Here is a 24,479-nt window from a genome sequence, read left to right on the forward strand (position 1 = left end):
GGAATGGAAATACAGGAAGTGCTTTCCCGGTCTGCACATTTTGTGACTGCTGATCAGTTTGCATGTACAACGAAACTCTGCCTTGGGACTTTACCAGCAAGGACATACAGGCTGTACTAAAGTTTTGAGGATTTTGTTTTGGTTCTTTTTTTTTTTTTTTTTAGACATTGCCTGGTTAACTCTGTTTTGAAAAAAGACGCTGTTTTTCTTAGAGATAGAAATAGATGTTTTATTAGAATTTCAAAGATCAAAAAGAAAATCAGATGCATTTTGGTATGTACATATGTAGCATTGACACCTTAATTGAGGACGCAAAAAAGGGCAGAAAGCAAGCCAATCCTCATTTTACAGCAGTCAAAGCTAATGAAAAGGCGTCTCTTATTTAATATTGCACTACAATTGTGTTCTGGCTTGTTGTTGTTGTTTTTCCCCCAAACATTACATACTCACACACTATGCCTCAGAGCCTGACTCTGACTTCTTTTCTCCAAAATGTAAGCTCAGCTACTCAAAAGGTATACAATTAAAGCTGAGAGAATTTTTTCTTGTCTACTGTATAGACTGCTCTGGTTTCTTTAGCCACTTTATTACTGAAATTTTGATTTACCAGCTTGAGCAGTTCTATAGCTATCTACAATTCTGGTCTCTAGAATGCAGCTGCAAATAATTTCTTACCTTGATACTCAGTTCTTTCCTTCCTTGTTCCGTTTTACTTAATTCCTTTCTCAGAATATCTATTGTTTGTTCCATATCTGTTTTTTCTTTCTGCTGAGTTTTCAGTTTTTCTTCCAGAACTTTTCTTTTCTGTTGCAAGGCTTAAGAAAACAAATACATCAAAAGATGGGTTGCCAAACTTAGAAAAGAGATACTGCATTGCCTAAGAAACAAGCGGTTTTTTTAGACTCTGCATGACTGCTCATAACTGAATTACTGAGTAGTGCCACCTAGTGATAAGTTTCAGTGGTTGCATACAGTAATTTGCAGAAGAGTTAAGTTCTTTTAATTTGCAGTTCCTACAGAAAATAGTTCTAATGGACATGCTGATTGACACATGATGCTGTGCAGAGATTAAGTGAAATCCATATAGTTTGGGAAATCACATTTATGTATCCTTTCAAGAAAATAAAAATCGATATTTGCTTCGTTCAGCTATTACGTATCCCTGGCTAACTTTAAGATTTACAAGTTACTTAGTAAGATATAGCCGCTTATCCAGAGCACATAACAACAACATCCAGTTGATCCAGTTAGTTCTGTAGGTTCAGTGACCTTTAGGTGAGTGACTTACTTGCTATTTTGTCATCTCTCTCCTGTAGCTGTTGCTGTAATTCTTTTATGTGACCTTCAGCTTCTACCAACTGTGCAGCAGTCCTAAAATTGCAGAGGAATAAATATTATCAAAGTGAGATATGCCACCATTTTTTTGTCCTAAGAAACTAGCATGATTTTTGTATCACTTCCAATTGCTGTCAGGAGCTTCATATCAACAAACTTATGAATTTGTGGGCTCTGAGTAGAGACAGATTTTTTTTTTTCCATTTTCCCCTCACCATGAAACAGTAATTTCCATTCTCTGATCACAGACATACAGTAAAAAGGTTCATACGTGGAGATTAAACCCAAGAAACTGTTGCTTTTGATTACAGCCACAAAGCAGTCAGAATATCATGATAGAACTTGAAATTGTCATTCAACCCAAGTCAAAATTCACTGTCATTAGTGACTGGGGAGGCTGAGGTTTTAGCTTTTAGTATACTCCTGAAGTGACAATACCATTAGGAAAATCTGTTTAGGTCATCATCCAAGCAAGCACATCTATGCATAAAGGTTTTCCAATACCATTCTGAACATCTTCCAGATTGTCACACAACACTCAGAGGAAAAAAAACAAAACAAACCCATCAACCAACCAACCAACCACCACCACAGTTTAGAAGATATTGCCATAGCTCATAATAGGTCTGCCGCAATCCTCCCTAATTAGGATAATATTTAGTTTCCAGCATCATTTAGTATATAGGTACTGTCATCTACCAGTATTATAGCTGTAACCAGAGCACTTCATGTTCCGTGAAGCTAATTTACTTTTTCTTCTACTAGTTAGCCTAATTTCTAAGGTATATTCTCTCTGCCACTTGCCTTGAGTAGTGGCATCTACTGTCACTCTTGTTTACTTATTTGTCCACTTACTATCTACCAGTTTCTAAGCTGCAGCCTCTAGCAAGAGATGAGGGGAGTATATTTGCATGGTCTCCATTTTACTCGTGGCAATTCAAGGATACCTATATAATAACTGCTCCTCTGACCTGCCTTTAAAAAGGGGCGGCTTTCATCAGAATACCTCCCCAACTACACTGAGCTGCATATTGCACCAGTGAAAGCAAGTATCTGAATTTATTCAGTAGCAAACTAATGTATTGGTAAGGAAATTTTTCCAGTTGAATCGAAACTCAAGGCAGTGACTTGGATTGCTCTGATTACTGACAAGGCAAGAGCCTGGAAGGATGAAGTGAACTTTGCAAGTAAAACCAAGAATAACATTTTATTTCTAAACTGAATACAAGGGCTGGTTATGAGCATATTTTAAAGATATCTTCTGCAAAATTAGGTATTAAATAACATTTTTCAAATAGGAACCCTATTCCCTTGCTTACGTTGGTGAAAAGTACATCAGACCTCTATTTTAATCCATCCAGAAGGAAAAAAATATAGTTGGTCCTCAAGAAGATGTAAGTAATGCTAGTTTTATGGTTGAGGAATGACATTTTATACCACAGACTGAATAGCAACTATCACTATTTCTAATATAATTTTTAAATGTATTAATACAGTGGCGTTGTTTTTGTTGTGGTTTTTTGTTGTTGTTTTGGGGTTTTTTATTTTGTTTTGGGGTTTTTTTGTTTGTTTATTTTGTGTTTGTTTTGTTTTTCTTTTCATTTTTTTCTGATCTGACAACTTTACAAAGAAACCTTGCAGGTTAAAAGGAAATATGTGAAAATCTTTGGGTGAGAACAGCATTTAAGAATTCAACAATGTAAGACACACCTCCCTTCTCCCCCACATGCACCCAAGAACTGGGTCACCTTCATGACTTTAATTCCTACTGTCATTGAAGTCTGTGGGTATTCCCCACCACCACCAACCAATACAGGAGCAAACTATTGAAGTCACTACCACAAATTTTAGTCTAACATACACATATAAAGCAACCTGAAGCATCTTTCCCTTCCTCTAATTCCATTTCTTAGATGTTACTTAAAGCACAATTGAAAATTTGAGACTGAAGTGCTATTTAGGCTTACTGTTCATCTTCAATTTGCTTTAAAAAGACTGAATTGAGCTTACCTGTCATTCTGCTGCTTGAGTGATTCATTTAGTTTCTTCATTGCTTCCATTTGTTTATTTAGTGAATTGTATGTAATCTGTAAGTCTTTATATTGTCTTTCAGTTGTTTCATACCTACAAATGAATTGGGGGGTTATGGATGAAACATAAGTGCTTTTGAAAAGCTTTTCCTTTAATAGTTTGTCAAGTAAACATACTTGGCATTATCTGTGCAATCATCCTACTCAAGCTAAAAGGTGCTTTGGAGGGGAAGACAGAGAGTGTTGGTCGAGGACTTTCGGTGGTAGTTTGTCTGGCTACTTTGTTTTAAATGAACCTACTTGGGGTGGAGGGAGAACACCAATACAAAACCAAAATCAAACCAAGCTCTGGTGGCTCCCTTACATATCCTTGTTTATTAACAACCAGAAGCAACCTTCCTCCACTAGAAATTTCTTAGGAACTGCTAAAACATACAGATGCCTTTAGAAATTTGACATATACAAACTGTTATAAATTAGCTATTTGCAGTCATCTTTTAGGGATCCTTTGAGTCAGTCTATGATCTCCAGTTGTCTGGTGATACTAAAAACTGAACAGACTAAAGACAATGATGCAATGTGCAATTAATACAAGTTTATGAGGAAGGTTTCATGCTCTAAGCGAATGTTTTCCTACCAAAAGGAAAATTCTCTGCCCTGCTGTCAATTTTATAATTTTTTTTTTTTAAGAAACCCCATATTTAAAATGTGCACATTGTTTAGAAAGCAAGTTTTTGCTTTATAAAGAATCAGACAGCTATTTTATTCCTACTTTGGAGAATTTACAGCTGTTATATACTAGATTGAAGCTGATTTGTTTCACATAAATTAGTCAAATACATGTTCAGAGCGTATGGCTGCATACAGTTCAAGCAAAAAAGGAGGCACTTCCACAGTGAGCATACTAGCTACTTACTCAAGAAATCTGATAATGGACAAAAGTCTTAAACGTTTTTCCTCCCTCAATAAATCCCTTATTGGCAGCAGTATGCCTTAAAAATCGTCTAATATGTCTGCTCCCATTATTAAGCAAGAAACCTGCTCTAAAGTTTTACCAGTTGCTTTGCCTTGCTGACACCTAGTGACGAGACCAATCCATGGGAGTGGAAAAGCCAAAGCTCTTTTAAGCCTTTATTCTTCCAAAGCGTATTTTCATAGTTCCAATCCTTATGTACTTTTTAGGTCTCACATGTCCTTTTTCAGCTTGAGATGCCAAAGAAAGAATGCTTATAAATAATTCAGGACACACACAGTGCTTCCTTCCTTCCTACCTTACTTTTACTTAGTTGCAGTCAAATCTCCTACAGAAGTTACCAAAGATGCAAGCTCCTGCCTTATACAGACATACTGTACTGACTGTTTCTCCAGACTATTTATAGCATGTTGTCAAGACAACATATAAGATCAAAGAAAAAAAGCCAAGAGTATGGTATAATACTAATAGAAAATTAGTGTTGTTATTTCCATTTCTTAGAAAACAATATTCCCTTTCCTACAAAGTTCATGCTATTTCCTGAACTGGACCTTCAACATCTACAAGTTTATAGTTCTCACTCCATTTAACATATTAACTTCTAGAATGGCTTAAGTTAATCTCACTGACAAGCATACAGAAAAAAGTCACTTAAAAACATGAAGTAGCATGTAATGTTGCCCTTATAATGTGTTTAGCCCAAGAAAGGGCTTTATCATGCTTTGAATATGAAGTATTTGCTTAGAGATCTTACCTCTGAAGAAGATCGACAGAGGATTTTTTCAGTATTTCATGTTCTTCAGCCACTGTTTGCAGTCTCCTGTTGTGTTGAAAGAGCTGTTCAATATCAGTCTGTGCTCTTTCAGATTCTACCTGCTGAGCTTTCAGCAAATCATTAAGTTCTTCATTTTTTCGTTCTGCATCCTTCAACATTGCAGCAAGAGTTCTTGCCTTTGAGTGGAAAGATACGCCCCATCAAAAAAAACCCAATTTACAATTACAGGCAATTCTGTTTTGCAAGTCACTTTGTAATATGCATATTTGAAGCCATAGATCTAAGAGTAAAATGCCATCAGCTACATTAAGAAATTGATTTCTCTCACCTAATATTAACTACAAATTAATTTGTTTACTCTAAATTCCTTTAGCTGCCTTTATAGACAGTGTGAGGGTAAAAGGAAGAAAAAAGTGAAAGATAATACATTTTAGCTATGGATTTAGTAATCTGCAGCCCACTCTTTATTATAACCTTAGAATGCAAAGGAAAATAGGATATTTACGGTGAAAATCAAGACTGCTCTAAAGTGCAAGCATAGCATACAGCTAAGCAGTATGCAGTTTCTACACATGCAATGACAGCTGAATCTCCCCAGCCAATTTTTTACTCAGCCCTACCCCAGAGTCCCAGAATGAAGCTTCTGCTACTTACCTCAGACTCAGCCTGGGCTCTCTGACATCGGTACTGAGCCATCAGCCTGTCAGCCTGGGCAAGAGCCAGCGCCTTTGCTTCCAAAAGGTCTTGCAGCCTGGTTTCTTTAGACTGTACATAAGAACATTTTTCATTAACATTTTCTGAATGTATAGGCAGCAATGTACCCATTCACATTAGGTCATACTCACTGCTAATGCTGACAGTTTCTGCTCATAGACATCCATTATGTCAGATATCCTCATATCAGTGACTGGCTCCTTCATCTGTGGAAATATTTTCCAATTACCGGCACTGTAAATTGGTATTTACTTAGACAGGTAACATGTGCCTAAAGAGCTCAGTAGTTTTGTGAGCTCCACCTGTCTACTAGCTTTTCAAGTTCTTATTTTTATATCTGAGATTATCTGCTCAAAGGCATCCACCTGACTCTTGCAGAAAATCTGTGAAAAATTGAACTATTTAGGCTGAGTAGGATTCAACTGCACAAGACTATCAGTCCAGCACTATGAAAAGATAACATCACCACTCTAAAGTGGTTCCCTTTGGTCTCATCTTTGCTGGAGAATTAGCAATCCCCTCATAGGACACCTAAAGTAATTTGCCCTAATATTAACAGCATGAAACACACATAGCTAAAAATTCTTCTTCATACTCTGTGGCCTTCTCACAACACATAGATTATCAGAAAGGCCCCAGGAAAGTTGTTCTGAAAGGATACTATCCAGAACAGGACTTGTTATGTTAAGCCATTGACTTAGCAGAGGAAATTTATTTACCATATATGGCACAAGTCCTAGGTGTTTATTTGCAGACGACACCAAGCCGAGTGGTGGAGCTGACACACCTGAGGGACAGGATGCCATCTAGCGGGGCCTGGACAAGCTCAAGAAGCAGGCCCATGCGAACCTCATGAGGTTCAAAGCTAAGTGCAAGGTCCTGCATCTGGACTAAGGCAACCCCCAATATCAATATGGCTGGGGGATGAAGGGATTGAGAGCAGTCCTGCAGAGAAGGACTTGGGGGTGATGGTGGATGAAAAGCTGGTCATGAGCCAGCAATGTGCGCTTGCAGCCCAGAAAACCAACTGTATCCTGGGCTGCATCAAAAGGAGTGTGGCCAGCAGGTTGAGGGAGGTGATTCTGCCCCGCTGCGCTGCTCTGCTCTGGTGAGACCCCACCTGGAGTCCTGTGTCCAGCTCTGGACCCTCAGCACAGGAAAGACATGGACCTGTTGGAGAGGGGCCAGACGAGGCCACAAAAATGATTGGAGGGCTGGAACAGCTCTGCTGTGAGGACAGGCTGAGAGAGCTGGGGTTGTTCAACCTGGAGAAGAGTAGGCTCCAGGGAGACCTTATTGCAACCTTTCAATAAGTGAAGGAGGCTTCTAAGAAAGATGGAGACAGACATTTTAGCAGGGCCTGTTATGATAGGACAAGGGGTAATAGTTTTAACCTAAAAAGAGGGGAGATGCAGACCAGCTGTAAGGAAGAAACTTCTTATAGTGGTGGTGAAACGCTGGCCCAGGTTGCCCAGAGAGGTGGTAGATGCCCCATCCCTGGAGACATTCCAGACCAGGCTGGACGGGGCTCTGAGCAACCTGATCTAGTTGAAGATGTCGCTGCTCATTGCAGGGGGGTCGGACTAGATAACCTTTAAAGGTCTCTTCCAACCCAAACTATTGTATGATTCCATGATTATAACGTATGCCCTAGTCAAGTGACAGAGCTACTTGTTGATTTCAGGATATTTTTTCTTAGGCAATGCTACTGTAACACCTGTTTTGAACATCTGTTCATATATGCTGATGTGCAACCAAGTAATTGCTATCCCAGCTGTTCATACAATGAACACCTACTGAAAAGCTACCATCTCCGCAACATTTTGAACCATTATGTAAGTTCTGGGCTTTTTTTTTTGCATATTAACAGTAGCCTCCACATAGCTCCAGTTTATTTTATTGTCTGCAAACACTTCAACTCTACATTCTTTTTAGATATTAGTACTACAGGAAAAGCTTCTACAAGTTTCCTTCACACTCTCTGCATAGTAATACTGCTAGAAGCATTTTCTCAATTACATTTTTTACACACATTTGAGCTTCACACAACATAAGGAACACACATAGAGATGAAGTACTGAACTTTAAGTGAATGTGAATATTGATTTTTAATGGAAAGTTCTACTAACTAGAAGGTCTAATTCAGTCAACAATTTATCAACAACTTTCTCCCCTCAATAATCAAAGCTGCTTTACAATCTGTCACATTACTGGAAGCTGCTGCACCAGTGATGTTACGCACCTGCCTACATTAATACATGCACAGAAGTGCACCTACAGACTCTCACATTCAGTCCTGAAAGAGATGATCAGTGGAGGCATACAGTAGCAGAGCACAAAGTAAGAAAATGAAGATTCATTTGACCTTTCTTCAGTATTATTCTAGCAGCTGACTGGAACTGGTAGCTTACCAAGATTCATTCTTATAGTTTACAACAAAGAGAGGAGGGTTGCAAAGATAAGATTGAAGGCAATGCCACTCACACAGATATCAAGCCATTATCAGGCACTTTCTGTTCATTTTCCCAATTTGCATACTGTCCAGCCAAAAGAAAACAGAAGCAACAATCCATCACTCAGTCTAAAGCAGCTACAAAGCAACTAACTTGCTTTGAACAGAGAAAGAGGAAATATATTCAGTATCTAACTGTATGGCCCACAAAGCAGCACATTGTGTGTGGTGCCTGTTTGGGTGTTTCATTCACAAAGCACGTTGCTGTAAAAACTTCCTTCTGAAGTAATAATAGCACCTTTCCAAGAAGGCCACAAAAACTGAACTGCAAATGCTAAAGAGTCAAGAAAAGGAAAACGTCTGTATGCCCATTTAAGCATAAAAGAGATGCACCATGCTCTTATAAAGCACCTTATGACCTCTGTTTTATCACAGGCTATTTCTTAGGAAGTGGGGAAGGAGGTCCCTTGTATGTATCCCAGCAAACCTAGGCAGTTGCAACTACATCTGACACCTGCCTCCGCATCTGACAGCTAGAAGAGTGTGAGCAACCCCACTGGGAAAGGGATCTCAATAAGGAACAGCCCGGCTTCTGATGTAACTCTAACTGTAACTGAATTCTGCTTAGGAGCTTAGTAAAAGGAGCACATTCTAAACAAGCAGGAATGTAAACTGAATTCAACTGATACATGTGCTATAGCTTGACACTTGGATATTAATTTCCACACTCCCCAGGAACAAAGTGTCAAATATTTAGTAACAGTATATAAATTCTACTAACCTCTAGTCCAGAGTGAAGTTTTTGTATTAATTCCTGAATATTTGAAGTTGTGAATGCATCACTTGAAGGACAGGATGAAGAGCATCTCACTGAAGTAACATTGGTCACAGTTGACTGCATTTGGATTCTTTTTGATGCATGCTCCGTTTCTTGTTGTTTGTAAGCATTATTTGCTGCAATGCTTTCACCAAGCCTGTATAAAATATAAAGGCTGTTAAGGAAACCATCTGCTACAAATATTCTTGCAAGGACTGAGGATGAGAATAATTTCGTAACATTAATTTCTCTTTTGCTGAAAACAGACTACTGGGAACGGTCACATTTGCATTATCACATAATGTTAAGACATAGTATCAGATGTGCACACACTGTCCAGAGATACAGGAAGCAGAAAAAAATGAAAGGCTGTCATGGCTAGCCTAGAGAAACAAATGCTGTACCTCACCAGAAAGGGCATGGTGTTCAGCTCTTCTTGAGCAGAACTGATCACATCATCATCTGTCTCTTGTTAGCTGGAGAAACAGGCTATTTCATTTGTTGTTATTCAATTTAACTAGGCCACTGTTTATAAGTAGGAACACTGAGAGGGTATTTAAAAAGGATTATAATTAGGCATAAAAATAAGATTGAATCATGAAAAGGCAGAGTGCTACCAATAGACCTTTGTTTTCCTTGTCCACGAGGCTGTTTTACAATACTGCATTGAGTACAGCACATTTAACTTGGTAAGTTTTAACTGAATTCTAAGTATGTAGATAAAAGTGCAATTGGTTAAAATTTGTATAGAGAACACAAAAGCATAGACATAAGTAAGTACAGCACCTATATTCCAGTGTCTGTATGTAAATTGTGGCTGGTATTTTCAAGTCGGCTACTAATGACATGTTCCAAATCAGAGAGAATGAGGGCAAGAGCTGATTTCTGAGGCGTCAGCCAAAAAATCATTTCCCCTCAATAAATTCCTTAATTACTAAGTTATCCCAATCATTTCACTGAAGTGCTGTCTCAATTGCTTCCTAAGTGAACAGAGTATTTTTAACTTGCATTTATAGACATGTTATTTGGCTATTACATTGCACAATTCCAGACATACTAGATTGTACAGATCCTTTATTCTTCCAGCCAGAGTATTTGTTACCGGCCATTATAAACGCATTTCCTATATCCACAAAATGATGTGATCATAGAATAGTTGAGGTTGAAAGAAGCCTCTAAACATAATCTCATTCAACTCTCCAGCTCTAAGCACATTGCCCAGCACTACATGCAGTAGTCTTGACTGTCTCAAAGAATGAAGATTCCACAGCTTCCCTGGGCAGCCTTTTCCAGCATTTGACTTCCCTTACAGTAAAAGGTTTCTATTTATTTATGTGTGTGTGTATATATATATATATATACACACACATAAATAAAGAAGTTTAAAAGGTATTTTTCTTATAGTTCAAGTTTGTGCCTACCTCTTGTCCTGTCAATGGATACCACTGAGAAGATTCTGGCTCCATCTTCTTCATTCCTTTCCATCACACATTTATACAGATTGATAAGATCCCTCTCAAGTCTTCTCAACACTACACAACCCCAGCTCTCTCAATCTTACCTTGTATGACACATGCTTGTCCCTCAAACATCTCAATGCCTCTTCACTAGACTCCTTTTAGTATGTCTGCATCTCTTGTGTTGGGGAGCCCAAACCTGTACACACCACTCCAGATATGGTCTCACCAGGGCTGAGCAGAGGGGAATGGTCACCTCCTTCAACCTGCCAGCAATACTCTTCCTAATGCATTCCAGGGTGCTATTTATCATCTTCACCATTCTTGAGAATATAAGTTATATTTGCTTTCTTCTAGCCCACAGGAACCCTTCCCAGTCAGCATTATTGTCAAAGATAACCTGGGGTGGCCTTGCAATGACATCAAACTCCCTAAACACTCATGGATGCATCTGTCAGATCTCATGGACTTTTGTATGTGTTCAGTTTGTTTAAGTGTTCCATATCCTGATCCTCTGCTACCTTTCCTTCCTCTAGACTTTCCCATTGCTCTCAGGGACCTACGATTCCCAAATGGCAAATCATACCAGTGAAGGCCAAGGTGAAAAAGGCATTGAGTATACCAAGCTTTTCCATGTCCTTTGTCATCAGGTCCCCTGTCCCATTCAGCAGAGATGCACACATTTTTCATAGTCTATTTTTTGCTGCTGATGTACTGGTAGGAGTCTTTCTTTTTGACCTTCACACATGTCACCAGGTTCAACTCCAAGTGAGCTATGGCTTTTCTAACCTCATGCCTGTGCACTTGGACACTCTCTATTTCTTTCAGCTAATCTGTCTCTGCTTCTGCCTCTTGCATGCTTTCTTTTTATATTTGAATTTTATCAGGAGCTTCTTCCAGGTCGCCTGCCACATTTGATGGATTTTCTGCTCATTGGAATGGGATGGACAATTAAGGCCTTGAAGAAAATGATCCTTTGGAAAGGAGGGGTGAAAGAGATGGGGCAGGAGTGGGAGGGGGGGCAGCGGGAAAACAAAAAAACCCCACCCAAACAGCCCTCCTTGACTCATTTTTCTCTCCAGGGCTGTACACCATAGGGTTCTTCCAAGCCAACCATGAAAAAGAGGTCAAGATCTACTATCCTGAAGTACAGGGTTCTAATTCTACTTTTTTTCCCCCTGTTCCCTTCTCTCAGGAACTTCAGCATCACCATCTCATGGTCACTGCAACCAAGGATGTCAGTGACCTTCACAACCCCAAACAGTCCTTCCTTGTTTGTGAGAAATCAGGTCCAGTAGAATGCCTCCTATCATCAGCTCCTCAACTCTATGTTAGGAACTGGTCAATGGTGTGCTCCAGAAACCTCAGGGATTGCTTGTGCCCTACCGCTACCTCTCCAGCAGATACCAATCAAGGTCGTTAAAGTCTCCTACAAAGACCAGAGCCTGTGAATATGAGGCTTCTTCCAGTTGTCCAAAAGGCTTCATCTACAACTTCTTTCTGATCTCACAATCTGCAGCAGAAACCCACTACAACATTGACTGTTTTGGTCTGCCCCCAATCCTAATTCAAACTCTCAGCTGGCTTATCTATCCCAAGGCAGAGTACCATGCATTCCCTCTGCTCTCTCATAAAAAGGGCAACTCGCCTTTCTGGCCCATCCTTCCTAAAGATCCCGTATCCATCCATTATAGTGCTCCAGTCACGTGAGCCATCCTACCACAAGTCTGTGATTCACAGTATGTTTGGGATTGGAAGGGACCTCAGAAGATCATCTAGTCCAATCCCCCTGCTGGAGCAGGAACACCTAGGTGAGGTGGCACAGGAACATGTCCAGGCGGGTCTTGAATGTCTCCAGAGAAGGAGACTCCACAACCTCCCTGGGCAGCCTGTTCCAGTGCTCTGTCACCCTCACTGAGAAGAAGTTTTTTCTCAATAGCCCTATAACAGCATGCAGACTTACTTCCAGTTTCTCCTGCTTCTTCCCAATGCTGTGTGTATTATTTTGTAGGCATTTCAGAGGGGCACACCACCTCAGTGATTTCCCAGGAAGAGTATAAGGGCTTTCCCCCCATAATATTGTCCTGTAGGCAATCTCGTATTTACGTGCATACTGGAGTGACCCAGTTTTAGCCCTACTGTGATGATCGCAACGTTCCTCCTGTTCACATAAACCCAAACCCGTTGTTTTCCAACCCAGTTTACTACCTTCTCACTTGATTGTTCGTCATCTTTTCCCCTCCTTTGTCGCCTTTAGTTTAAAGGTCTCCTCATCAAGTTGGCCAGTCCTTGATCCTCAGTCTCATGGTCACAGAAACCAAACAAAAACTGTTTCTGGCACTTGTTGCACAACCAATTGTTGGCCTACAGAATCTGTCCACTCCTCCTCAAAGCCTTGCCCCCTTCCTGGTAGAATCACAGGCAACATCACCTGTACCCCTATGACTTCCAGCTGCCACTATCATGAGTCTCCGTTTCCCAGCCCAACAGGCATGAACTCTGACTGCCCTGCCTTTGGTATGTCTGGGGTATCAGGCACTTGAAACTGCAAGGTCTTGAAGAAGGATGTGGTTAATCTCTTCCTCATCATCTCCAATACTCACAAGCTGCTGACCTCCTGCAGCTCCTTCACTTGACACCACAGATTCTCAGCAATTGTACACCTCCTGCAGACTAAAAGACCATCTCCTACTGCCCCAGTCCTAATAAGAATTTCTAAACAGTCCCTGCAGCCCAAGACTTCTGGAGCTGCATACCTCTTCTGAAACTCTATTTGGGTTAGCGCTTCAACTTACAAGATTTATTTTGTACCTGTTTTGGTGGTTTTACAGACATTGCTCTACTTAAACAACATGCTCCCCTGCCCTGCCCCCATATTTCCTTCCTTAAGTTTACAGCTAACTAGTTATACTGATATTGTTGATACATAGTACTACTTGGTAATCATAAATATAGCACTGATGTTTCTAGGATGAACATAGTTTTAGACTTATGACTGTGTTCTTATCACTGGCCTGATTTTGGGTTATGATTGAAAGGAATATGATTCCCTACAGAGTAGAGAGGTTTTTGTTTTTTAAAGTTCTTATATGTGCAAATATGTTCAACAACCAAAGAACTACAATGAGGCAAATTACCATGATTTGGTTAAGGTCATCTTCCTTTACTTTTTCCTCCCATATAATTAGTAATTCCATCACTGTTCCCAGATAAGCTAGTTATGTCACAAACCTTTCACTTGAGACAACTAGCTCGAATGCCAAAAAGACATCCAATCTGGAGGTCCTTTTAAACAATTCCCATTTTTGTTTTTAAAAAGCTCTGCTAACAAAATGGGAAGAAGTGTCAGATTAGTTTTCTAAGTTGCAAAGACTGTAATACAACTTAAGATTGTCTTGCATGTTCTATTACATCTACAGCATAAGGACCCCATCAAACAGAGTATCTCAATATTTTTCCCGTACTTAGACCACCTTAAATATACTACCTGAATTGTCATCTGCCTGTGTCTTATCCTATTCTGTTCTTTCTTGGAAGTTACTGCAAAAGCATAAGAAAGACTTTAAGAACTGAAGAGTGACATGTGTGACAAAATTCAGTAGAGAGAAATCCAACAGTATTAGACATACTCCATGTAGGAAGTTTCAAGAACAGACTTCAGACAAATGAATGCTGAGGGACATAAGTCAATCACCACTATGTTCTCTGGGATCCAATATTAATTGAATATCATCAGCATTTGAACTACTTCCTCTGGTGACCAAATCGCTACTGTCTGTTAACTGCAGATAAAGAAGAACAAGACAATTTTTCTGAAGCTCCTGTCTCTGATGAACTGAAAGGCATATGTCAAGAAACATCAATATCATTAAGTCCATAAAAATGTCAAATCCTACCAGACTACCACAAAAATAAACTTACACTGTGGCAGGAAAATCTGGTAAGGGTGCAGCCTCAAACAGTATTCCAAGTCCCACTTGGACTTGCTCTCTATGGTCTGATGTTAAAGCAAATGCCAAAGGTGTGATCAAGCGTTGATCCTAAAAGAAAAACTACTTTGGTCAAAACAAGATATAACAGTCAACAATAAAAATCCCACCCAGATATCACAATATCAGTCTATGAGCACAGAAGTGTTTTATTCAAAACTTAAGCTACCTTCTTAAATTCACCCTTCTAAGTTTCTCAGCCTGAAGTCAATGGAAGAGAAGTGATTTTAAAAATAGTTTACACTTCAGAGTATTTAGAAATGTGTTCTCCCATTAAAGCCAAATGCAACAGGTAAAAAAAAACGACCTTAATTCCTTCAAGTTTTCAATTGCTTGATTTCCATTATCAAGAGTCACAAGCTTAAGTCTTACAAGGATTTTCTGAGGAGCATGAAACTCTCACTGCTACCCACTAAATTACAGAATTCCCATTCTTGAAAGAAAACCTTTCAAAAGAGCATGAAGCGTTTGACTATCTGGATTAATTTTCCACCTACAAAGTAAATTGTTAAGGTATCAACTGACCAATTACACAAACTCACAAATTAGATGTATATATTTAATAGTAACCAACTCCACAAATAATTATATGCTTGTGCCAACTTTTTCTATTTTGCTACATTTAAACTGCAGTCCTGATAGAGTCTTAAAAGGACAATTCTTACCAGGCAGGTGAAGTACAATTTCACATGCATTACTGAAATAAATGGACTAAAAGCAACCTGCTTTTATTTTAGAATTAACAATGAAATAACCTCTAAGAAGTGTGCCCAGGGGACTATATTGTCATAGAAGTTTTACCACTTCAGAAATAAACACACAAAACATTCAGAACTAAAATTACTGTAGTGCAATGACACCTTCCTCACAGATATGCTTCATAAGATGTTTTAAAAATCATACCTGTAAAATTTTGTAGAAGCTGACCTCCATACCAGGTACATCCTGCTTCAGTCTGCTCATCAGATCAAGTGTTTTCAAAATAATATCAGCAGCAAGTTTGCTTTTAAACATACAAATAGAAAATCAAAGTGGAAGACAAAAAAGGCAGAACAAGATCTGTCAGATCAGCACTGATAAATAAATTCAATCCATTTTAAAAAATTAATAAATACCTTCACAAAGAAGTTAAATATGTCTAGCAAGGCAACAGTGCAAACACAGAGAGATCACCAAATTCCTTGACATGCTGATGAGTTTCTCCAGCATGCCCAGGATGGAAACAGTGAAGACTGAAAAAAGAGGCACTTTCAAGTTGAAAGCGAGGAGGGTTTAATCACAGGTCAAATTATATTTCACCGGGTTCTGGCCATATAACTCTTAGTTATATCAACATTCAAGTTAATGACAATGAGCTGAAAGAATGTGTATTCCATTTGTAGTGCAATAATTCCTTTCCCCTCCCAATATGTGATATTTTTAAACTCTGGTTGCATAAAATCAAAATGAAAAATTAAGTGCCATGGGAAGTTCTGGGAAGCTTCAACTTGGATAAGCTTGAGCTACGGCATGAGCTTTAAGTTCGTTGTTCCACATAAGTGGATTTCCAGCTTATACCAAAACCAGTATCCAAATGTTTAAGCTAGGTTTTACTTACTAAGTTTGATTTAAATGGTACTTCCAACTACAATTTACTTTCCATTGAAACAATATCACAGTGGTCATACAGGTCTCACAGAATTGGATTTTAGATAAATTTGTGTGCTTACCACATTTTAGAGTCCACTACTTTTGTCCCAAACCCAGTATCAATCCCACTATAGGTAAACTGGTGTTCTATTAGAGACACGCACTGGCTGGCAGTCAGGACCTTCGAGGCACGCATTTTCAGTACGTCATCTCTACAGAGCAGTAGACTGAGTTAAGGATAAACTTAATATACCTATATTTAGGTACTAGCACCAAAAGGCAACGTCTGCTAATACTAAAAGACACGAAAGTTAGTGTACCAAAGGACAAGAGCCTCCAAAAGTGCTATTAAAACACAACTACTGAAGTAATGCTTAACTCACAAGCCAAGTAACCCTCACTTTTCAATTAAAATTCACACTTAGGCAGAAACCAAGAGCTAAGGGAAATCACAATAAAATGAGTGGCATAAAGAAAGATGATGAACAAAAGGCCATGAGCAATCAGTTTCTTATACAAGAACTAGTTCTCTAGAAGTGGATTAGTAAAGAGACTTTTTCAACAGAAATCAGCTTAGATGCAGGACTATGTCCTGCAGTCACGTCCTTCTTACTACATGACACTGTGGACAACAGGAATCCAAAAGGAGTGAAAAACTGTATCATTTCACATTAATTTTCCATGTTTCACTGATGTAAGTTTACATATTTGACTGGGAGCTGTATATGACTTCACTATATGAAAATATTATACTGATCAAGAAGATGGCCACCCAAACTCCCCTTGCAATTACAACTGAAAACACTCATCTTCATCTTTGATCTGCAAAGTGCTTCTATACTGTTGAATAGCCACCACATTTTATCCTGCACCACTGTATTACACAATAATTTCAAAGCAATTAGAAAGCTACTTAAGGTCTTTGAAGATGACAGTCCTAAGTAAAATAATGGCAGCTACTGTCATTAAAACTACCAAAGTGACCCAAGATGGATATTTCTTTTAACATCTTACAGCAGATCATCTTGGAGGAATAATAAATTGCCAATAGGCAAACAAAAAGGATATTTGTCAGGACATTAATAGCCTTGACCATTCTTTCACACTTTTTCTTCACTAATAGCTCATCCACAATCTGTTCCGGCATCTGAAGATGATCAATAAGAACAGGCAGCAGAAGATCCACAAAGTGCTCAGCTGAGGTGCTGTTCCCAGTATTAATAACATCCTGTAATAAACACATTTTCATTTGTGTCAATATTTTAAACTAAATAACCAAGAAGCCAAGCCTATTCTACCCCTTCCTCCACCAGCCTGTCTTCTAGCTTTCCCAGCCTCTTGCTATTTCAGGTTTAAGACTGCTGGTAAGTATCATACTGGAGGAGGAAGTTTAACAAAGAGTACAGAAACAGCAGAAACTTCCTCATTTCTACAAGTCCTAGAAAGCAATTATTTGATAGCTTTGTATCTGACTCATGACTTCATGAACAGCCATATCTTCCACTTAACTTTCAAGGCAGACTTGTTTCTAAAACGCAGCGTGACTTTAAAAGAAATGTGCGTTTATAAAGTATGGAATTCTAGAAGAGGGAGAATTTTATTTCTGGTATATTTCTACATTAACTTTTCAAGGCAAATGTTAACAGTTAATTGAAAAATCAATTGAAAAAAAAAAAAATCTATCTGCTAAGAAGCTCTTTAAATTCAATTATCAGTCTCGGTACCTCAAAAATCTCTTTGAATAATTGCAATGCTAGAACTGAACAGTCTTCAGAGCCTTCCAATGGTTGGTTTGACAAGTGCACCAATGCAACAGATGGCTCAAAAGTCTTTGAGCGAGTCGTAAATCTGGTATTTCCAGAGACCGGCAAGCCAGATGGTTCCAGTATTGCCTGCCGCAGGGTATGATGCAGTTCTATCACAGAACAGAAGGCAAGCAGCAGTTCTAAGATCTGTGTGAAGTGAATGAGAGTTCAAATGCTTTTAAATCAAGTACTCAGACAGAAATTTCAACTCTCATAGTACAAGTCTAAAAAGATACGTAAATTCTATGCAACTCCTTTTAGCACTTTAAAGGTTTCTGAAGAATTGTTTTTTCTCCTTAAAGACAAGTCAGCAGCAGAAATACAGTTCATTAGAGTGATGAACGCTTGGGACAGCCAGCATTCTGTGTATTAGTCTCCTTCATTTAAAAGAAAAAAAAAAAAAACAAATCAAAAACCAAAAAACAACCAAAAAAAACCCAACAAAAAAACCCAAACAAAAAAGCAACAACAAACAAACAACAAACAAACAAACAATAAAAACCCCACACATGACTGCTGGCTACAGATCTAATAAGCAGTAGAAATGCACATACACTCAGAATGAAAAAAGGTTTAGAAGGAAAAATATTCTGACACACCAATGGATGCACATGTGCAAACTCTGAGACAAAGGAAAGCACCCTGGAAAGCTCCTCATCGATATGTATTTCTAATTAAAACCAATAAATAACAACAACAACAAGAAAATCACAAACACTGAAACATCAGCATTTATCATTTACTATTATGTGAAATGCATCCATAAAAAAAGCTTAAGATTCTTTTCACAGATGTATTTAGCCCAAATATTTTCACAACATTTTATATTTTAGCCTCTAGCAACATTTATTTAGGGTGGCAGTGAGACAAAGCTGAATGTGACAGTTAACTGCTTAACCCAACATGGCATTAAGTTGTTCGACTAATATAAAGAACTTACTCCTAAATCTTTGAAATTAGCATCATCATTCCCTGATCATCATTACAAAGTCTGAGTATTAATTCAAGTTTTAGCCAATGAAGTGGAGCGCACACTGCATTTCAGTAGATCCCCGAATTTCTTATTAGCTAAAGCACAAAAAGTGTTCGTGTTGGCTTTTTGCCTTTATGTCTTGTTGCCTGAAAGCAGACACACATAATCTGGCCCAAAAAAAACCCCACCAAAACAACACACCAGCTACTACAAATTCAACCTGTCAGCCATTTGAAGAACTAGAAAATGCAAACTTGGTGAACACCATAGGTCATTTATAAGTCATGAAGTATGTATTTAATTATTAACCCTCGTATACAAGGAACCTACAGAAGTAGAACTAGATTAGTAGTTTTACGCTCTTATGCTTAAACTGAAAAAGTATAAATACCTTAGATGACGAATCAGGATCCCTTCCATGAAGAAGATCTAACACCTGACCAAGGCATGAGGTAAAGTGTTCATATCTGCAGCATACATAGAAGAGGAAAAACAAAACAAAACAAAACCACAACAACATGAAAAAAGGGAATTTCAACACTCAAATATTTATATGGAGTGATGAATGCAAGTGTCCTATTCTCCTCCTTACCCCCAAACACTTCAAGTATAGTGATAGCTTTGATGTCATTTCTATTTAACACAGACTAAACTTTAAAAATGTTCTAAGAATTAAAGCAAATTCCTTAACATAAGCCAAGATTTACCAGCTGGTTTTACTGCCAGATTTAGATTCAAATTCTGCTCACTGAATTTGCAGAATGACCAGTCAAGCCCTCCACAGAACTACTCTGTAATGGCCTCCAGTGAAATTACTACAACTTCAACCATACTATTCCACTAGAAGAACATACAGGCCTGTAAAAGGCATGATAGCTATTGCTCAGGTTTTCTGACCACTGATACTTGTCCAGACAAAGAATTACTGAACATAATTATTCAATATTGCTTGAGTGACAATGAAAAAACAGATTTTGATCCACACTTCTGTGTGACACTAGTAACGCAAGAATCCTTTAGTTTTAGGTACAGCAGTTGTAATCAACTAGTTACATTCAAAAAGCATCTAGGGAATTTTTTCCAATGTTTGGTTCAGAATACAAATAGCATACAGCAAAGGAACTTAACAAGAGCCTAGGAAAAATACCCTACACTTTTATGAAGTAAAGGCATACCTGGTAAGATAATCTGCAACTTTGGGGTTCTTCAGAAGATCCATGAGTAGATCAACAGAGTATTTTCTTGTTAAAGTACCATCTCCATTTACAACAATATTGAATATTAACTGAAATGTCTGATGGATATTTCGAGCATGAAAGAGCTGAAAGAAAGAAGAAAGTTACATACAGGCACATACTTACTTTACTGGGTCTCTTGCTTATTAAAACTACCTGGCATCAGAATTTTATTTTGTCAGTGTGACTATCAGTTTTACCTACAACTTAATAATAGAACAAACTTCAAAATATCACTTACTTTTTCTCCTACTTCTTCATTTAAAGTAAGGCTTGATAAAACTGAAAGTGCAAACACGACCATAGTCAAACTACTATGGGCCAGGAAACTTATTAAGGTGCGATAGAAACTCTTCACATTGTTCTAAAGCAAAAAGGAGAAACATAGGTATTACAAATTTTATTCTGTTCTACAAAAACACAAACCTTACAGTTTTTACATATGTATAAATAAGCCGTACAACTCATGAATAACAATATTAGAAATACATTCGAATTATAGCTGTTCTCTAGGATATCTATTTGGATCTGTTTAGTTATTGGCCCCGCAAAAAAGGCCATAAGAAATACAAAGGTGATTCCCTAGAGCACAGTAACTCTCTTTTGTCCTCAAACTAGAGAATCATGCCACAAAAACAAAACTCTTACCAAAGATTTTATCTTAGTTTGAACAGGTAAGTTGTGACGACAGAGATTTGCCAGGAGTCCTAAACATGGTATCGTTACCTCGTCTTCCGTGGATTGACTTAAAAGAAAAGTCCAGAAAGTCAAATAAAGACTTTTTATTAAAGCATCCAGAAATGAGTTACAAGTATTTGGGGGCTGGAGGTGGGGTGTTTGGGGGGCTCTCTATTTTGTTTCAGTGTGCGGGGGTTTGGTTTTGTTTTTTTAACTAAACACCATTCTGCCAAGCCAAGCAAAATTCAGATTGCAATCCCCATAGTGTGGGCAGTTTTTAACTGAGGACATCTGTAAAAAAAAAACGGTATCAGAAACCAGTACTATCAAAGGTCCTTTATTGCAAGTGCTTTTAATAGTCACTAGATCTCTTAAAAGGACACTTGCACAAAACTCATTTAAATCTAACCTAAGTCTGTTCCTAATGACAAGCATGAATTTTTCCCTGATTCTTCTCTGACAGCTCCGTGGGGTATGGGGATGGGCTAAGAGGCAATTAATATCCAGTCACTGAAAGTCCCACAACCACTGCATTTGACAGGCTGTAACATGTTTTGCAAAGAAAAAAAATCTCTGTTTACTTCAGAGCAAAAATGCCACAGCTCACTCTGGAGACCAGGTTAGTGCAATATGCAAATGGCCTTCAGAAAGTTTAGAAACTTAGCCAGGTATTTCCCATAAGACAAGACAACTAAGTACACACTTACACATGATGCATTAGAAATGAAATTAATTCATCGATGTTTGAACCAGCACAAAAGACGGGAACATTGTAGGTTAGCCTCTGCAGCAGCTGAATACTCTGAGGAAATAAAAAGTTGTTTATATGTGTCTTTCCTACAGCATCTCACTGAAGAATGTTACAAATTACAAAAGCTGGAACTGACAGGACAAATAACAAGACACCACAACTGAATTAATTTTCAGACCCTGTGATGTTAACATAACAATTACACAAGCTGCTGTGAGCACATTAAGTACATCAGTGTGGCAGGACATCACTTATTAAAAGCCCAAACAGATGAATAAGGTTTTATTTTGACAGTGGCGTTACCTTTTTAGCCCAGCCAATTCTACCCTTTGCCTCGTCAGCAAGTTCTCCATTCTGTCAATGAGGAAGGGGCTTTGTCCTACTGAAAGATCTACAAGTTTCACTAAAATGCAAAAAGCGCTTTGCAACCTCTTGCAGAAATTATGCTTAGAGCAGGTGTATCAAACCCATTTTCACGAGGGGTCACATCAGCCTCACAGTTGCCTTCAAAGGGCCAACTGTAATTTTAGGACTGTATAAATTTGACTACTCCTGCATTTATACAGTCCTAAAATTACAGTTGGCCCTTTGAAGACAACCGTGAGGCTTATGTGGTTGACAGTGAAAATGAGTTCGACACCCCTGGTGTGGGAGATTTAAGGGATTTTCTTGAAATTAATGGACATTGTATGGAACTGAACAGGCGTCTGAGGCCTACATGTCCAGCAAGAGAACAAGAGTTGAGCCGCTTACATGTCTTACGTGACTTTGTACAACCTTGAGTAAAACAAAAGAAAGACTGTCTAATGAAGAAAGGAGTCAGCAAGTCAGCTATAGCACAGATACATCTTGCTTAATATTAGAGCTTGTGCAGAAACGTATAATCCAATCACCTGCTAGTTTGCGGTGCACGAACAGTAGTTATTGACCAATTACGAGCAGCCTTCTGATGCGTGGACAGCGCGTGGACAGGTCAAAAGATACTTAAGGAGAGTTGTAACAAGTAATAAAGGGCTTTGCTTAAATTCACATTGGATTGTGTGGAGTCCATGATTTTTCACCTTCGCAAGTGGTGACACCGATGTGAGAGAATTTACAGCGAGGGGCAACTGCTGCTAGGAACGAGCCCTGGCTGGAGTTGGCATGGCTGGACCGTGACTGAGACATGGTCTGTGGGCTGCCTGCCTCCCAAATGATTGCTGCAGAAGCGACAGAGGAGGAATAGAGGATCCAACATCATTGCAACAGACACCCAAAGAGGTGAGCAGCCGGGGGCAAGAGGAGAAGAGGCAGAATATATCTAAAGAAGAAGCAATACTGCGGCTCCTCTTGCATATCCTCTCTAGGAGAGGGGTGAAAGGTGAGGAGAGTAACCTCAAAAGACTATTAATTTGGTGCAGGGACAATGGATTTCCTGCCGATCTGTCAGGAGCTTTTCAAATAGAGACTTGGGAAAAAGTGGGAACTGCATTGTGGGAGGCGATCAGTCGCGGTGAAAAATATATTCTTGGTCTTGTAACCACCTGGCAACTGATAATCACTACATTGAAGCAGTTAAAAGCCAAAAAGACTGTTACACAAGGCGCATTCTCGGCATTAAGTCCTACAAAAGAAGAAAAGACTGTTACGAGCCTTAGTGACTCAAAACAGGTATTTCCAGCTCAAATACCAATTAAGTTGCAAGTTTTTGCTCGTGATCCAACAAAGCATTCACTCCCAGAGGAAGTGCCGATAGAGGAACAGTCTGCATCTCCCCTGGAAGAAGAATCATTGAAAAAACAGAGCCAGTGTACTGAGGACATGGAAATTGATCAAAATGCACCGACCGACTTGATGAAGAAGAAACTATTTTATCCTCCTTTTCCGCTGCCTACATCACCTACTCCTGAACCTCCAGTTCATCCTGGGTTTCCTGATGAGCCTAAATGGGCCCAAGAGCTTATTTGGAAACTGGAAAATTTGGAGATACAACAACAGATTCAACAAGCTTATTTAGAAGATCAAATGAACAGAGAAGACATGATAATACATAGATTGGAACAGAACATTTCTGATAAGCATTCTAGTGGGGCAGTGGGAGGTACAGGAGCTGTGGGAGGTAATCCTACCATGAGGTGGCAGGGTGTTATAAAAAATGCATTGCTTGAGGGGGAAGTTTTACTGTCTGCATATCCAGTAACACTGGGGGGTACATGGAATGACAGGAAACAGAAACCTAATTACTGGGCTTCTTTTCCCTGGGAAATAGTTAAGGAGGCGAGGAAATCGGTAAAAGAACGTGGAAACACTACAGCCTGGCTTACCATCCCCTAACATGATTCCACAGGAGTGGGATGTGTTAGTAATAGATCTGAAAGACTGTTTCTTTACAATTCCATTACATGAGGATGATTATGAACAATTTGCTTTTTCAGTTCGATCAATCAATAAGCAAGAACCTATGAAAAGATGTCATTGGGTTGATTTACCCCAGGGCATGAAAAATTCACCTACTATGTGCCAATCATATGTTGCTTGGGCGTTGGTGCCTCTGTGACAAACACAGAGACTTGATCATATATCATTACATGGATGGTATTTTGATTGCTGGAAATAGCTACAAATTGAATTGATAGTTGCAGAATTAGAAGAAGAGCTAGGGACCAAAGGTATAAAAATTGCACCAGAAAAAATTCAATACACACAGCCTTGAAAATACTTGGGTTGGGAAATTACTAAGGCTACAGTTCATCCGCAAAAATTTACTATCAGGACTGACATTCAAACCCTAAATGATGTTCAAAAAATGATGGTTGATTTGAACTGGATTCATACCTGTTATGGTATTACAAATGATGATTTACTGCCAATTGCTAAATTACTGCAG

At 38.8% G+C, this 24,479-nt stretch overlaps 1 protein-coding gene across 1 annotated transcript in view; it reads right to left on the reverse strand.

Annotated features, from left to right (window-relative positions):
• CIP2A (cellular inhibitor of PP2A) overlaps positions 1 to 24,479 on the reverse strand; it is a gene marked incomplete at its 5' end in the record, with an annotated part of 31,818 nt that overhangs the window by 931 nt on the left and 6,408 nt on the right. The window contains 17 exons of the mRNA XM_080359196.1: positions 676 to 815; positions 1,289 to 1,371; positions 3,346 to 3,459; positions 5,093 to 5,289; positions 5,768 to 5,878; positions 5,959 to 6,033; positions 9,061 to 9,253; positions 14,475 to 14,593; positions 15,446 to 15,545; positions 16,252 to 16,398; positions 17,245 to 17,399; positions 17,896 to 18,123; positions 19,341 to 19,416; positions 20,125 to 20,270; positions 20,426 to 20,548; positions 20,833 to 20,929; positions 21,570 to 21,664. Of these exons, the coding sequence (XP_080215322.1) occupies positions 676 to 815; positions 1,289 to 1,371; positions 3,346 to 3,459; positions 5,093 to 5,289; positions 5,768 to 5,878; positions 5,959 to 6,033; positions 9,061 to 9,253; positions 14,475 to 14,593; positions 15,446 to 15,545; positions 16,252 to 16,398; positions 17,245 to 17,399; positions 17,896 to 18,123; positions 19,341 to 19,416; positions 20,125 to 20,270; positions 20,426 to 20,548; positions 20,833 to 20,929; positions 21,570 to 21,664 (2,199 nt within the window). The remainder of the gene's footprint in view (positions 1 to 675; positions 816 to 1,288; positions 1,372 to 3,345; positions 3,460 to 5,092; positions 5,290 to 5,767; positions 5,879 to 5,958; positions 6,034 to 9,060; positions 9,254 to 14,474; positions 14,594 to 15,445; positions 15,546 to 16,251; positions 16,399 to 17,244; positions 17,400 to 17,895; positions 18,124 to 19,340; positions 19,417 to 20,124; positions 20,271 to 20,425; positions 20,549 to 20,832; positions 20,930 to 21,569; positions 21,665 to 24,479) is intronic.

This window comes from Nesoenas mayeri (assembly GCF_963082525.1).
Source record: "Nesoenas mayeri genome assembly, chromosome: 1".
In the NCBI taxonomy this organism is placed as follows: Eukaryota; Metazoa; Chordata; class Aves; order Columbiformes; family Columbidae; genus Nesoenas; species Nesoenas mayeri.